The sequence below is a fragment of the Elephantulus edwardii genome, unplaced genomic scaffold, assembly GCF_000299155.1.
Source record: "Elephantulus edwardii isolate Elephantulus edwardi_28Jun2011 unplaced genomic scaffold, EleEdw1.0 scaffold00087, whole genome shotgun sequence".
NCBI lineage: Eukaryota > Metazoa > Chordata > Mammalia > Macroscelidea > Macroscelididae > Elephantulus > Elephantulus edwardii.
Window position 1 is genome coordinate 116,247 of NW_006399837.1, and position 16,770 is coordinate 133,016.

The 16,770-nt window shown below is 44.9% G+C and overlaps 1 protein-coding gene across 1 annotated transcript in view; it reads right to left on the reverse strand.

Annotated features, from left to right (window-relative positions):
* Nucleotides 1-13,195: 13,195 nt before the first annotated feature.
* NHEJ1 (nonhomologous end-joining factor 1) overlaps nucleotides 13,196-16,770 on the reverse strand; it is a 160,756-nt gene continuing 157,181 nt past the window's right edge. The window contains exons 5-7 of the mRNA XM_006890238.1: nucleotides 14,882-14,999; nucleotides 13,751-13,866; nucleotides 13,196-13,270 (exon numbers count right to left, since the gene is read on the reverse strand). Of these exons, the coding sequence (XP_006890300.1) occupies nucleotides 13,196-13,270; nucleotides 13,751-13,866; nucleotides 14,882-14,999 (309 nt within the window). The remainder of the gene's footprint in view (nucleotides 13,271-13,750; nucleotides 13,867-14,881; nucleotides 15,000-16,770) is intronic.

Consider the following 16,770-nt stretch of genomic DNA (forward strand, 5'->3'; position numbering starts at 1 on the left):
TTCTTCTTCTTCTTCTTCTTCTTTTCTTCTTCTTCCTCTCTCTCTCTCTCTCCCCCCCCCCCATGAAGCTTACATTATCTTTATTTCGTAAGTGAGAAAACAGCTTGTGAGGGAGGGAGTTGGAGCTGAAATCCAGGCCTGTTTGGCTCCATAAAGTTTCTTTGTAACTGATTCCTAGAGCAAGTATGCTGGGGGGTTGACCTCTGCTCAAGTCAATCATTTTCTCTTCTAAATCTAAGAAGCTGTTTTCCTTCTTTCAAGTGTTACCTATTTTTCTGAGCCTTTAAGACCTCATGCTAAGAGCTCAGTCATAAATTGACCATTTCTTGAACTGGTTGGGATTAATTTAGTGTTGACTTTTTTTAAAAAAAAGGGTTAGCAATGCCACCAAATTTGTCCTATTTGCAGAAATGGAAGTATGCCTGTCTTTCAAGCCGTGGGTACATTTGGAGATCCAATTAGAGCCACTCAAAACTAACAATGCTTTGAAAGCTGGCTATTGATTAGAAATGGGAATGTCAAGTTACCTTTGCCCAAACAATGAGCTCATTACAAGGCACTTCAGAGAGGTTCAGGCATTAAAGACCTTGCTTTGATGACTTTTAAAAGGTAGAAAAGGCAGCAGAATTAGTCACACTCAAAGAAAGCTTTTCCCTCTTAACTTAGAGACTAAAGATTGGGGAAGCTCTCTGTCTTATAGAAAGAAAGATGGGTTTAAAGATAGACAAACACATTTCTCTATATGGTGTATAACATGCTTACTATCTAATAGGATTTATTTCTACCAAACCTGTGCCTCAAGGTGAAAAGAAATTAGTTGCTTACTAAGGAATCTTGGAAAATATCAATGCCCAATAAGGGAGAGAGAGGAGTACTGCACTTTTAATACCTAAGTAATGCTCCGGACATCCCAGTCAGCTTCCTGTAATGGGTTCGTGCTAACCCACCCACATCTTCCTACCTCGTCTTTTTAATAGAGATGACTGACACCCAAAAGATGCTGGGGATCTATAAAAGAACATGGAAGTGTACAAGGGAGCTCTGGTGGCCTAGTGGCAAGAAGTTGCACTGCAATCCTGAAGGTGTGTGGTTCAAATCCACCAGACACTCAGCTGGGGAAGCAGGGACAAACTCCTCCTGTGCAAGTCAGACCCAATTCAATGGTACACCAAATTAAAAAAAAAAAAAATTAAAAAGAACATGAAAGTATACCGTCACCAGCTGTTTGAAAACTTCTCTTTCTATTTTCTGTGAAATGGCTAATTCATTTTATTATAGAGTCAAGAGATCACTGTATCATTCCCATGCCCACCTCACAATGGGTTATCCCAAAGAGATCCCCCAAAAGAATCTGTTTATTTGTGTCCACAAACTTCTAAAAATCAGCCCCAGAAAATACTGGTGTGAACCGATGTTTGGATGATGACCTTGCTTCATGACCCAACAACATTTTGATGAGCACCTGTGAAATGCCAGGCCACGTGCTAGGTGTTTGGGAGATGTGAGAGCACAAGACAGATTTCTGCCCTGATGGAGCTTTAGTCTGTTGGAGAGGAGCTGGAGAGGTGGGCAATTAAAGAGGAAAGGACAAACAAGTAAAAGTCATAGAAAGAAATAAAGACTAAAAGGGGGAAATGTAAATCAGGGTAAAAGATTTACAGGGAGAGCAAGAAGCTTATAAGGGGGTTAAAATAAGAGGCAGGCTGCCCTGTGAAGTTGAGTAGTGAGGGTCAGCTTTGTCGAGAAAGGTGCCATTTAAGCAAAGATCTGAAAGCGATGAGTTGTCAACAAGAAGGGTTATCTTGGGAAATAACACCAGACAGAGATAAAAGAGCATAGAGCAAAGGCCCTGCGTTGGATGTGAGAAAAACAGTAATGGGACCAGGATGACAAAGGAGCTAACCTAGGAGGAAAAACAGTGAGTGAGTTTGACTCTACTTTCTAATCATGAAAGTGTTTTTCAAAATTTATATAAAACTGAGACAGAAGATAGTGCACCCTTTATAGATATCTATGTATTAAAAAGTAAACATGGACACATATAGTTAACTTTGAAAAAGGAGGGTGATAAAACAACATTTAAACACAGGATTGTTTTAAGGCTATAAAAAAAAGAGAGTCTGACTCTTTCTACTTCCTATACCTGGAGGTCGTTTTCAGTATCATTTTTGGACTGTGGACGTTTTGATAGGTGGGGGTATGTCTTTGTGTCCACAGAGGAAAGAGCATAATGTTCCATTGGTGAGATTGCTGGGAATTGCAACACTCAATACATTGAGCTGGTGCGTTTTTATTTATTCTTGTCACTTCCTGTTGAGTAAGGGTTTTTCTCTCTCATTCCCAGCATTCCTTGGAATTCCTTTTTACTGAGCTAGAATGTTTTCCTGCTGGACTTTCCCATTTGCAGATTTTCCTTTTGGATCCTGAAGCTTCACCAGCTTGGCTTTTTCATTGCCCTTTTTGGTCAGGAATGAGGCCCCTTCTGGAGAATCTTCCCACTGGGTCACTCCCACCAGGCACCCACGCTGCTTAGCTGTTGAAGGGTTCCTGTCACTTTGAAACCATTTTGATGTCAGTTGTTTAAGTCTGTTTGGATTCTGTTTGATGAATCCGTAGGTTCTTTGTTGAGAAGCATGTCTGTCTCTGAGGTCTTCACTTCATCACTGGAAGTGATGCCAAGATGTCTTTCTAGTGGGATGCCCGGCTCCCTCTTAAGTGACCTCTGCTTCATAATGGCTTTGATAGTCACCCCCAGAAGTCAGGTGATTCCTTGAATCAACACACAGCACCTGAGGTTCTTTGCCCTTGTCCCACCCCCTCCTATTAAAAAAGAAAACAAACCACCACCACGACATCCCAACAAACTGTAAGAACAGAGAAATACAGTTTCACTTGGCACAGTTCTGCTGTTTTCATCCTTCACATCCTAAAAAATGCACGTACACTTTGACCGTTCAATAGTCCATGACAGTTTAATGGTTCTGGAGTTGGGGCCTCACTGTACTTCACCTCGTCGACTGGGGACACCTCCAAAAGCGGTGTGGCTGCACCCTGTCCCAGTGCACTCGGAGCGCGCAACAGCCAAGTACAAACTCAAAGTCTGCCACCGCACAAGCTGCGCGTGCTAGCTTCTGCAAGAGGACGTGATGCTTTTCACCAAACATGCGTCATTGAGCCAAGCTTTCTCCTCAGTGCCCTGCAGGCACTGGAGCTTTTCTCCGTTCTCCAAGATTGCATTGGTGTTTATGCCTCTTAGATGATCTCCTCCTTCTGTCCTGCTATTCTCCTTCCGTTCTTTATCCTGCCACACTTCTACCACACTTATTAATGAGAGCAGCATAATGGACATTATTTTAAAAAGGCACTCAAGTCAGCAGCAGCACCTGTATAGAATTATTATCACTGTTCTGCTAGTTACCAATGAAACAGAAAGTCTTTACTACCAACCCCTCTCTGGTGCCTTCCTCTCAAGTGAGACCCAGGGCTAGCTGACAGTACTTTTTAACCTGGAGGTGCCAGGCAGCAACTGTGAATGCAGTAGACATCTTTCCTTCTCACTTGGGAGCAGTCTTGTTTTGTCTTGGATAAGGGATCTCTTTATTACCCGTGATTCCCAGCAGTACTTCTCATGACCCCTGAACAGAGGACCACAGCCTGTGGGGCTTTCCCACCAGCTCCAACTCTGTTCGCCACGCCCTGCTCACCCTTCAAGACCTGGGATGGGAGGGGAACGGCAGGATGGAGTGCCGGTCAGTAGGATCACCCTTCCTCTACACGAGTCTCCCCTCTCCCGTCACTGAGTCCTGACTGGCTGTCGATGCTATCAGGGGTCCATAAAGCTCAGAGGACTCTGGCCTGGGAGTGGGGGGTAGGGGTTAGGCAAACAGGCCAGGGAGGCAGTTGGTTGAAATTTAACTACAATATTCTCGGTCTCTATTGTTTTGAGTGAGGCCCAATATTTCCACAGCAGGATTATAGGATCTGATTAACCATGTTAGACAACAATGCTGAACTGGGATGGGCTTCCCCTTCCAGCTGCCAATATGAAAAAGTAAATATCATATCCAGCTTTCAGAAGGGACTCTCGGCAGACCCTGAGTCCCTGTCCCCGATTCTAACCCCGTTATTGCTTTTGGCTCTGAAATGAGGGGAAGGAGGAAGAGTGTGGCAGCGCACACTCCTTTAACTACTGGCCCTTGGCCCAGCAGGACGAGTAATCCTGGCACAGTCTTCCCAGGTGAGTCAATGGCTGTGTGCACCCCACACCCTGGAGTTCTTCCAATGCCTCTTCCGGGTTCTCTAAGTAGACAGGCCCAGATTCTCAAGAACCCATGAAAATTAGATGTTGGGAGGTCAGAACCCACTCAAAGGGGTCCAGCAATGTGGACAGAACAGCAAAAAATCTGCTGGGTTCCAGGATACAGAAAGTGAATGGGGCAAAACTCTCCGTATACCAGAGTGGATTAGAAGGTCCCAGAACACAGAAGCAGCATAAAGGCCCAGCGTAAAGCAAAATTTCAGGAGATGGGAAAGTATTCCTCAGAGGATTCTGAGATGAAAAGACAGGTGGGCTTCACTGGACCCTCATCATTTCCTTCACCTGCTCCCCCCCCCCCCCACCAAACTTTGCAGCTCTGCAGCTGCATCCTGGCCCATCCTCACCCTTCTGCCCCCAACCCTCACCTCCTTGTATCCCCAATATGTTTTTCCCAATAAAAAAATAAATTTAAAAAAAAGACAGGTGGACTTCAACTCCGCCAACAGAGAATTTCCTCTTACACGGAGACAAATTACCTGGTAGTGTGGCCTCTGGATCCCAGTTTCCCTTTAGGGTGGAACCCTCTGTGGCCTTGTCCAAGAGAACACAGGAAAACAGCAGAGCAGTAAGAAGTCCTTGGCAGGAGCCCTAGTAACCTACTGGCAAGAAGCTGTGCTGTAATCCCGAAGGCGTGTGGTTCAAATCCACTAGATGCTCTGCTTGAGAAGGAGGGGCAATCACCTCCTATGCCAGTTGGATCCAATTTGATGCCACATGACAAGTTAAAAAAAAGCCCTTGGCAAGACTATCCTGCAGTGGCCTCCACAGAGCCCCGGGCTAGAGAAGACGCCCCTCCAGTGTGTGTCGTTTCGCAGCCTGCATTTATTTTTGTGTGTAAGTGCCTAGCATTATGCATTAGAATGCTGTCACTCTATATTCAAGGACATGAGCCATCACGATTAAGAGCCAGGGCTCTTGAACTCTGAGTTTGATGGCTCCTTTGCAGTATGTCACTTACTGCTTTTGAACATTCCTAGTCTTCTTTGGAAAAGTTCCAAGGTAGAAACTATTTCTAAGCAGAGCTTAGAGAATCATATCTGGATTGTATTGGAACCAATTAATATAAAGTTAATCCTTTTGTAATATAATACCAGCAGTGTGTTATTATCTGAGTTGGGTTTAAAATGGACCATGTTTTCAGAGTATTATCTAATGAAAGAGTACAGAGGAAATATGTATATAAACACAGGTGGCATCAATAGCACAAATGTAGGGGGAAATAAAATAGGTAAGGTGAGTTTCCCATGTCGTGAGGATAGAGATTTTCCCAAATATGTCAGAGAAGTTGAGGACGGCACAGGATGTGGCAAGGTTCAGCTCCATTGTTCCTACGGTCGCTGTGAGTCATGGCCAACTCAGTGGCACCTAAAAACAACAACAGTTTTCTACAGAGCAAATTCTCCAAGTATGACAAACAGGAGAAAACGAGAGGCTGAGCAGGTGAAGAGAAGAAAACAACCCTGTTGACAAAGTCAGGAATGAAACTAAACCCAGAACTAAAGAGAAGCGTCCTTTCTCCATCTTTGTGGATAGTGTAGAGGGTTCCTGCTTATCACCCAATGAAGGATTCTATGATAAAATGTGGATGACATAGAGAAAACCAGAAGATGGTAGACACGCAGAGTCACCATACCAAAAATAACTGACGGATGTTCAACCACGTCAAGAGGTAGCAAAAGATCAAGAATCAGTAATGGCAAAGGAAGACATCCAAGATGCACGAAAGGCATTGGCCATAAAGCAAGGCTCTAGGAATTGATGGAATACTGACTGACATGCTTTAACCAATGTCTGCAGTGGTAGAAGTGCTCACTCATTTACCTCATTTTACAGTTTGTAAGTCAGCTACCTGGCCAACTAGGTGGAAGAGATACTTATTGTTTCTCACTAAAAAAAATAAAAAGCTGATCCAACGGAATGTAGAAATAAATTCCTGTATATCGTTAATATCACAGATGAGATGAGTTGACACAGTAACTGGGCTGATGGGGGTTGGTATGTTGGAATCAGTGAGACTGGCTTCAGAGCTGCTGTACGTAGGGTTGTTATGTGTACAGCTCGATGGCACACAACAACAACAACTAAAATCTTGCGGAAGATAATGAAAAAAAAAAATAGCTGTAACAGTACTTTACCAGGGAACTTCCAGAAATCTAAGCTGGATTTAGAAGAGAGTGTAGAATAAGGGGTATCATTGCTGACATTCCATGGAGCTTTGCTGAAAGCAGAGAATACCAGAAAGATGCTGATCTTTTGCACTGACTCTGCAAAGACATTCAGCTGTATGGATCCTAACAAAGTATAGATAAGATTGAGGAAAATGTTAAGAACAATGAAATGTGTTCATGTGGACCTTGCATGTAGACCAAGAGGCAGTTGTTAGGCTACAAGGAGACATTACATGGTTTTAAGAATCAGGAAAGGTGTGCATTCGTTGCAGCCTTTCACCAATATCTATTTCATAGGTATGCTGAGCAAATAATCCTTAAATAAACAAACAGACAAACCTCATAGCTGATCCCTCCAGGGGTTTTGGAGGCTATAAATTACATTGGAGGAAACTGTCCATCTTTCTCTTAAGGAGCTGCTGGTAGACCTGAATCCCAGGGAGGCGTCATCACTAGGTTAGCAGTGCAATACCCTACGGACCACACCACCAGAGCTCCCTACTAACCCAAGAAGCTGGACAATATGATGAAGAACATAGCAACAGGACGTGAGGGAGTCATTAACAACCTGAGATGCGCAGAGGGAACCACCTTACTTGTTGGAAGTAAAGAAGATGTTGGTGGAACACTTAAAGATGAAGGCCAAAGACCGTTGCTGTCAGTATGGATTATACCTCAACATAAAGAAACAAAAATCCTCACGATAAGAAGCAACATCACAATAAACAGAAAAGACTGGTGTTGCTATGGATTCCATTTCAGGTAGATCCAATGCCCAGGGAAGTGACAGTCAGGAGATCAATCAATAGATTGCACTGGGCCAATCTACTGCAGTGACCTCATTAAAGTGTGAAAAAGTAAAGGTATCACTAAGAGGACTAAGTGCGCAGGACCTAAGCCATGACATTTTTCATTTTCTTATATACGTGGGAAAGCTGGACGTGGGTAAGGAAGACCAAGGAAGAACTGATGTCTTTGAATTATGGTGGTGAAGGACACGGACTGTACCATAGACCGCCAGAGAATGAGCTAATCTGTCTTTCAGGAAATACTTCCAGAATATTCCTTCAAGGCAAGGGGTGGTGAGATTTGGTCTCGCTTTGGACACGTTATCAGGGGGAACCTGTCCCTGAACCATCAACTTTAGTAAAATAGAAGAAAAAGAGGACAGCCCTCACTGTGACTGGGCTCAAATAATGGGTGTCAGTGCTTGCACAGATGGTCCGGTGCTGGGCTGTGTTTGGTTCTGGAGTCTGGAGGGGCGTTAGGAGTTGGGATCTACTTGATGGTGCTTAACAAGGAGGAAGTGATGACTTTGGGAAGTGGGTGGCAGAGGCCATACTGGGTGACACTGTCAACTGACGGGCAGTGCATCTCTGGTATCACCAGTGACTCCTTGGGAGAAAGGCAGTCTCTTCCCATTAGGATTTATAGTCTGGGAACCCGGTGGAAGGTTGCTATGAGTCAATGTGCCAGCAGTGAGGGGTTTTTTTCTTTGGTTTTATTTTTCGTTTGAGAAAGAATAAGGAGAAAAGGAGTATAAGAGAGAGATGCCCCATGTCCCATGTTATTGTTGGTATGTGCTGTTGACTTGGGACTAACTCATAGCTGGCCCTCTTACAAGTGTTCAGTGTCAGTGACTGACAGAGAAGTTGGATCATGGGAGTGAATGTTCTCCCATGGAGCATCTGGTGGATTCAAACCACCGCAAGTTTTTACTACTAAGCCAGCTGCATTCCCTAAAATGTCCATTGTTGTTGTTAGGTGTCATTGAGCCCAGTATGACTCACAGCATCCCAATAAACAACAGGTCTGAACCCTCTTCTATCCTGTGTCATCTTCACAATGTCTGACACCCTCAAGCCCATTGCTGCAGTCACCCTGTCAATCCACGTGGTTGAGAGTCTTCCTCTCTTTTGCTGCCCCTCTACTTTCCCAAGAATGATATCCATGTCCAAGGAATAACTTCTAGCAACATGCCCAAAGTATGTGAGACGAACCTTCATCATCTTTGATTCCAAGAGCACTCAGGAGATGCAAGGATTTTTACTGCAAGAGGACTCTGTCAGGCTGACCAGTAGGCTCCCGGTCTGACCAGGTTAGGCTCTTTTTTTTACCTAAGCAGGCCCAGGAGCACAGATCTCACTTCACCCTTGGATCCCAGGGCTGCCTCTAAGGACTTGGTGGGAAGACCAGACAGGAAGCATTGCCCTCTGGGAAATACTCTTCAGTCTCTGAGAGACTAACTGATTGGTGCCTGGAGAAAAAAAAAAAAAAAAAAGAATGGTCCTAGTTGGATTTTCCGGGACCACTGACCCAGGCCTTTCACGAGGATGGTACAGAATAGGGCAAAGATCCGCTGCTAATAAGGTCACAATGGGTCATACAGCCCTGGTCTGTCCACTTGCTGTACAGAGGTAGCTCATGGTTGCTGTGAAGCTGAACACTGTGACACTGATGTGTCAAATGCGATGACAGTTACCCAAAGTGGACAGTGTTGATGGAGCTCTCCAATTAAAACAAGCTTGGAAGGAGGAATGGCATCCACTTCTGAAATAGCTTGCTTCTGGAAACCCTATGCACCTGGAGAAAGGATGAAAGTTATACAAGCGCTCAGGTCTTTCGTTCATAGGGTCACTATGAATTGCCAAAGACTCGAGGGCACTTAACAACAACAATGGGCCACAATGGACCAGAGGGCACCTCACAAGCGCTCCCGCTCGGTCTGTAAGGGGTGCAGGGACAGCCCTCGGTGGGGTGGGCGGGAAGGGGGTGCGGCCCCATCCACGGGCTGAGGGATGGAGGTTTCTCCTGCAGCCGCCTTCGCCCGTCCAGCCGCCCGGGGAGGGCGCGACGGCCGCGGGGCCAGGTGGGCCTTGCAGCCTAGGTGGCGCTATTTCTCTACTTTTTAGATTCGGCGCTGCAGGCACTTCCTCGAGGTCCTAGCCCTGCTCCTGGTTTGCTGGCTTGCTCCTGTAAACCACCTTATATTATTTTTTTTTCTAAAAATACTCCAAAGCAATTGAAAGAGTCCCTTCTCCCACCAGCCAGCCCTGGCCCCAGCCCCGGCCCCGGGGAGCGGGCGGGTAGGCGGGGAGGTGGGCCACTGCTTTATTAAACACAAGGAAAACTAATATTTACGGAATAAAATTTATGGAGCAGCCACGAGAATTCGACCCTTTTATGTGCACGCGGAGTGGGGGCAGGGCCAAGCTCGGGACCTTGGGGAGGGGCCCGAGCCAGGGGGCAGGGCTGGAACCTCGCCTGGCTGGCCGATTTGTCAAGGCCGGGATTTCCCTGGAGTTGCCCTAGGATGGACGATTCCCAGCCCCCCTGACCCCAGCTGTGGGGAATGAGGCTTCAGGACAAGCATGCCAAAGGCAGGGGTTCGGGAAGCAATGTATCTGAGGCAGCCAGGGAACACAGGCGGCAGGAGGCAGGTCAGTGGGCGTCTTCTCCAAAGAAAAGCAAAAACCCCTGCTGTCAAGTGGGCTCCGACTCACTGGGACCCTTTAGGACAGAACCGCCCTGTAGGGTCGTCCAAGGCGGGAGTCTTTCTGGACATTTACTGCCACATCGCTTTCCCAGGCAGTGACTGATGGGTGGGCTTGAACCATCGACCTTTCAGTTAGCGGCCGAGAGTTTGTGGCCAAAGAGCCACAGTAGTTCCAGGCACATACTTGTTTTGCTTTTTTAAAAAAAAAAAAAAAAAAAAATCATCGTTGTCTCATTGATTCTGACCCCATGTGTATTTTTAAATTTTCTTATTGTTAACCGTTGAGTCAGATCCGACTGGCACAGGAAGACGCTGCCCATCCTTCTCCAGTGGATTCGAACTGCACACATTCAGGATTGCAACACAGCTTCTTGCTACTAGGCCCCCGGAGCTCCGATACTTAACAGTTTTAAAGGCCACATTTCCGTTTATGGGGTGGGGAGGGGGAGGTAGTTATGCACTCATAATTTTACATACAAGTTCAGAGAATTCACAGATTTCTCATCCCCTAGAATGAAAATGCTATTCTTGAGATCATCCTCTCCGGGTGGAGGGAGCCTCTAGGGTGAGCTTGCAGGGGACACCTCCCCTGTGTGGACTCAGGTCCACATACACTCGGATCTGGCTCAGTCAGTTTTGCCATCGGTCACCTGCTAGCAGGTTTTTACCTAGTTCACAATTCCCTTCCGTTCTACTGTGGAGGATATCCTGGGACACTGTGGTCGGGAACTAGAGAAATGTCACTCACAACAACTGACAGAGTGCTGGTGGGGCTCTCAGACTCTACTCGGGGCAACAGAGGGAAAAGGACGTGAGTCCTGGCCACCCCAAACACCCCTGGCCCTGACGAGCAGCGAGCTTTCTACTGACAAGATGATCACTGGACAGAGGTGTAAGAAGGCAGGATCTAACATCCTCCTTGGAAAAGGTTTTCCAATATAATGTAGAGCATAATCTATAATCTAATAACATATTTCTTAATTAATGTAATAATAGAGAATAATATATGAACATGGCGGCATGGGTTCAAATCTTTGCTGTCACTAAAGAGCAAACAGCTATGTCTCGGAGAAGGTGCTGCCAGAGTGCTCCTTGGAGGCAAAGACCATGCAGTTTCGTCTCACAAAGTTTGGTCATGTTGCTAGGAGAGGTTATTCCTTGGAGAGGGACCTCATGCTTGGGAAGGTGGAGGGACAATGAAGGAGAGGAAGACCCTCAACCAGGTGGACTGAGACACAGTGACTGTAGAACGGCTAGAGGGTGTCAGAGATTGTGAAGATGGCACAGGATAGGGTCGGGCTCAGATCTGTTATTCGCAGGGTCACCATGAGTCATACTTGACTTGACGGCACCTAATAACAACATGAGCTGTGGGATCTTCGATAAGTTGTTTAATCATTCCAGGACTCAATTTGCTAGTGGGGTTCTATCTTCTCCACAAAACACTTTGTGGATACAATGTCCATATCCTGCCAATAGTAGCCGCTCAGTAAATCGGAGTTGTTTTTTATCACTGCTGCTTTTTTTTTAAATTTTATTTTATTTTATTATTTTTGTGTGCATGTACCGTCAAATCAGATCTGACTGTACAGGAGGAGATTGTCCCTCCTTCCCCGGCAGAGCATCTGGTGGATTCGAACCGTGTGCCTCTGGGATTGTAGTTGCAGCTCCTTGCCACTAGGCCACCAGAGCTCCCCTCACTGCTGCTTTTGTTAATGCCTACATACATTATGTTGCTTGGATTGTTCTCTCCCATAATTTACCATTAGAATGGAATAGCAGTCCTAGCTGGAACCTCAAAACTCATTTGCTCTAAGTTAGCTCTGACTCACCAAGCTCCAACGCATGTGAGAGCGGAGCTGGGCTACACAGGGTTTTCGGTAGCTGAGACCTTCCACTAGATCACCAGGTCTTTCAAGGCATCTCTGGGAGGACTAAAACAGCTAACTGTCTGGTTAGTCGAGTGCTTAGCCATTTGTACCATTCAGGGACCCTAGTCTCAGCTAGAGAGAACACAGGGATGAGGAGGCATCTGACCATCACAATAAAGAAATAAACCAGCAAAAGCCCCTACTCTTCTGTTCCTGACCCTTTCTTCTACTTAACACTTCCCAACATCTCAACTTCAGACTCCCCAGCACACACTGAGTTCTACTTTCTTTTCTGCCTCTTTTCATTTCCTTCCAGCATAAAGTTTCAGTCAGTCTTACCTAAATGGAAAACTGAACCGAGAAGGCCAAAAACCCTAACCAAGCCTGCCTGCCAAAGCTTGCACATTGGTCTCCTTGCCTGAGACACTGCTGAGCTCACTCAGCCTTCGTGTTTTCTCCGGCTCTGGACCATCAGAGGTGGAGGCCAACTCATCCCAGAGAACTCTGATCATTTCCCTGTCATCCTACCTTTCCCAGTTCTTCTAGAGACTATGTTATTAGAAGTGGGGTGAAGAGTGAATGCTGGTGAATGCTGGTGCTCAACGTGCTTTCTGATGTCAACACTGTGTTGTAGTTTAACCCTATTGTTTATGCCTTGGAAACAGACAGGAAAACACAAGTTGAGTAAAGAAGCAGAGCAGCCGTTTGTTGTCTTATACTCACCATGAAAATAGTTCCCTGGATCAGCGTCCTAGATTGGAGGTTCAGCTCAGGCTCCAGCACAGAAGCATAAAAAAGAATCTGAAGGACTACATTGAGGATGGAGACTTTATCCACCCTTGGTGATGTAGATAGTCACAAAACTGTAGGCAATGATGTGGGACTCAAGAGAATGAATTGTCTCAAAAGCAGTGGAGTGTGAAGGCTTTTTAATTCCATGCGAAACAGAGAAGAATGGGTTTCTGAGGAGGATGTGGGACTGGCCAGGACATCTTAAGAAAGGTAGACAAGGCTTCTGAAGCGTGTACGTGCCTCTGGCTAACAGACCTGCCATATACTTAATGTACGTGGAAGGAATATGCGCCTAGAGAATGTCCCCCAACACAAGTGGCTTCAATTCAGAGAAGCAAAACCAGTGTGTGACAGGTTAGAGCCAAGATCTCCTCGGTTAACGTTCCCCATTCATCTGGCTTGTTATCATGAACTTTGGTCATCTCCCCCTTTTTAACGGGGCTCCTGACTACTCCTCTGTTGCAGAGGTATCGCTGCCATATGAGCTCCTTCAAAGGTGATGCGAGGAAGCTATTCGCCCAGTCATCTTTAGCAGTGAGGTAGTGACTGGCTAACTGAAGAGCCCTCTTAGCTTCTTCCTCTTGACCTTTGACAGTTGAGGTCTCTGTGTACAGCCTGAAGTACCCTAGGAATTAAAAAAAAAAAAACAAACAAACCAAAAATGCCCAAGTTAACAGGGTTTCAAATAGTTCCACTTAATCTAGGAAAGGAACTTCACTCCTCCCCGGGATGCTGGTGAGGGTGAGGCCTCCCTGAGGTGGCTGGCACAGGTGTCTCTAAGTCTACTTTCGGTAGTTAATGTAATCTTTATACAGGAGAACATATATCTCTCACAGACAACATCACAGACCTTCATGCCAGAGCATGTAGGAAGGGAGCCAAGATTCACCATTTGGCACAGAGTTGAAGAGAAGTTACACCAAAGGAAGATGTGAAAGACCACTACTCCCCACCTAGCCATCCTTAATTTGGAAGCCACAAAATAGCCCTCAATATTGTTGGGGAAAGTCAACTAGCTATCAATTCCGGGGATCAGTGGCGGAGAGGCTACAGATGCAGCTCTTCCAGCTCTTAGAATGCCATCCATAAACCACTCACAACTCACCGTAGGCTCCGACTCGGGCACCGAGAGAGATGGTGCTGACGAACCTGGCTCTTCTGGCTGGTCCAGGTGGCTGTCAGTTCTCTGTGGGGAAGTGCTGCTTGATGTCTGAGGATCTCCTAAAATCAGAAACGTGAGAGGAGACAGTGATAAATGCCTTCTTACCGGGTGACACTGCCAAGTCTTCAGATCTATCAGCAGATGGGAGCAGCCACAGTGGCTTGTATTAAAATATAAACAGAAGCAATCCCAGGGTCTACCTTACAGCTGATTTTCTGAAAGTCTTATTTCTCAAGGAAGTAAGTGTTCACTAACATCACCTTTTTTTTTCACGTCAGATGGGCAGTGTGCCTATGTCATAACAAGGTTGAAAGGCTGGCACATGTCATACAAAAGTATGAAGTCCTAATCATCATGTTTATGAACCAGAAAAGGATCTAAACTCACCATTTCTAAAAAAAGATTCCTTACCCTCACTTTGACCAGGTAGAATGAGCATTTCCTTGACTCACAGTAGCTCCCTGCTCCTCTCCACATTCTCTGACATGTCTCAGAAGGTCTAACGTCATTTTACCCCTGGTTCTTTGGCTAATCCTCATAAGCACCCAGACTCCTGTTGTCCACTATAATATTCTGTAATGATGGAAACGTCTTAAATCTACACTATCCATTTCATACCATTCACTACCTTCATTTAGCTACTGAGCATTTGAAATGTGGTTAGTGCAAATGCTGTGTGCTGTTGAGACGAGTACGGCTCACAGTGACTGTGTGAACAGCACATCTTAACCCTGTCTTACCCTGTGCCATCCTCATCACCTCTGAAATAGTCTAAAAATGAACAAAATAAGGTTTGATTCATTTCAATTCAATTAACCGCACATAGCTAGGGTTAGAAAGCTCTCGTGGGTCATGCTGCCAACCCAAAGGCACACAGTTCAAACCCACCAGCTGTGCTATGAAGAGGAGAAGATGGACAGTCTCCTCCTGTATAACTGACTGTCTCTGAAAACCCGCTGGATGGCCAACTATGAATCAGTTCTGACTTAACAAGTTTTGGTCACCAGATTGGAAAGTGCAGATTTAGATCCCAAATTTAATCCAGTGAGACCCCGTATCTCTGGAGCTACTCACCAGGGCCTGGAAGCTTTTGTTCCACTTGGACCTCTTGCTTGGTGACCGCCACATACAGATGCTGCAGATTTGTGACAAATGGCCTTCCATTGTCAATACTGCATGCCTCTGGTAGTTTCTGCAAAGAAAAAGAGATCCTATTATTGTTCACACTATGTTGCCATAGATAAGGGGCCTGAAAGTCCATGGACAGAATGGCATCAGTGATCCCCCAAATACCTAAAGATGTTGCTGTTATTGTGTGTCAGTGAGGTGATTCTGAGTCCTAGTGACCTTACAGGATCGGGTGAAACCACCCAACTGTTTCCTAAGCTGTAACCTTTATGGTGACAGATCACCATACATGGTGGCTGGTAGGTTTGCGTTTCCAGACTTCCTGTTAACAATGGAATGCTCAACTATCATGCCAATAGAGTTCCTTCTAAAGAATTAGGACCAAGATGGGGCTCTGGATGCAAGCTTGTTGGAATCATACATACCTTATTATCTATGTACAGAATTTTATAAAATTCAAATCTTTTAAAAGACTTTGAAAATTGTGATTTGACTGAACGTTGACAAAGCGAGTTTGTGTTTCGCTCAACCATTCATACACATTTGTGTTCAAGCATTAATTATAACATCCACAATGGAATCCCACTCTTGCCACTTCATCCCTCATTACCAAAGCCTCATTACCTTTGATGCTTCTATCTTACCCCTTCCCATATTTATCCCTAGGCAGATGTTGTTCTTGTGACTTTATATGGTTGGCTGTTCTAAGGAATGAGTGCCACCCTGGTCAATACTCTTTTTTGATGTGATTTCTAAAGAAGACTGGAATAGAAGATATATTCCTCAATATAGTGCAAGATACTTGCAACAAGTCAACAGTAATTGTGTTTAACTGAGAAAGACGGAATGCTACCCCTTGAGATCAGAAACAAGTCAAAGATCTCTCTACTCTTACAATTGCTAGTCAATATTATATCAAGGAGCAATGGTAATAAAGAAGGAAGTTCAAGCTTCTTGGGAGGAACTGGCAAAAAATAAGGCCCCAAGAATTGATGGTATACAAAGTGACATATGTCAACAAACAGATGCAGCCCTGGATGTGCTCACCAGGTTGTGCCATGAAATCTGGAGGACAACCACCGGGCAACTGACTGAAAGAGATCCATGTTTATCCCCATTCCAAAAAAAAGGTGATCGATCAGAGTATGGAAATCATAGAACAGTATCACTAATATCACATGCAGCAAAATCTTGCTAAAGATTATCTAAAAACAACTAGAACAGTATGTCAGCAAAGAGTTGCCTGACATACAAGCTAAATTTAGAAGAGGCCATGGCACTAGGAATATCATTGTCAATTTCAGATGGATCTTGGCTGAAAGCAGAGAGTACCAGAAGAATATATATATATATTTCATTGACAATGCAAAGGCATTTGACTGTGTGGATCACAACAAATTTTGGCTAACATCGAGAAGAATGGGAATCCCAGAACACTTAATTGTGCTCACGCAAAACCTCTACTTAGACCAAGAAGCTGTTGTATGAACAGAGCAAGAGAACATTGAATAATTATTTTTTTTTTCCAAATAAGAGGATTTTTTAAATTGGATTTCCATTCATTCATTGTTGCAAATTTTCCTCCCCACTCATTTGCCCCTGTTTACTATTTTCTTTTGTATAATACCCCCAGCCCAGTCCACTTTACTATGCAGCTCTTATTCTGGACTCTTGTCATGAAAATAATTCCTAATCATATATTCCTTTTAAGCAGTTCTGTTTCTCATCTGTTTTGATGCAGTGTACATTCTTTATCCCCTCTTTTCTTAGTTTTCCTTCAAACCCCATGTCAGTCCTGTTTTATATCAATGGCATTATGCAGTATTTGTCCTTTT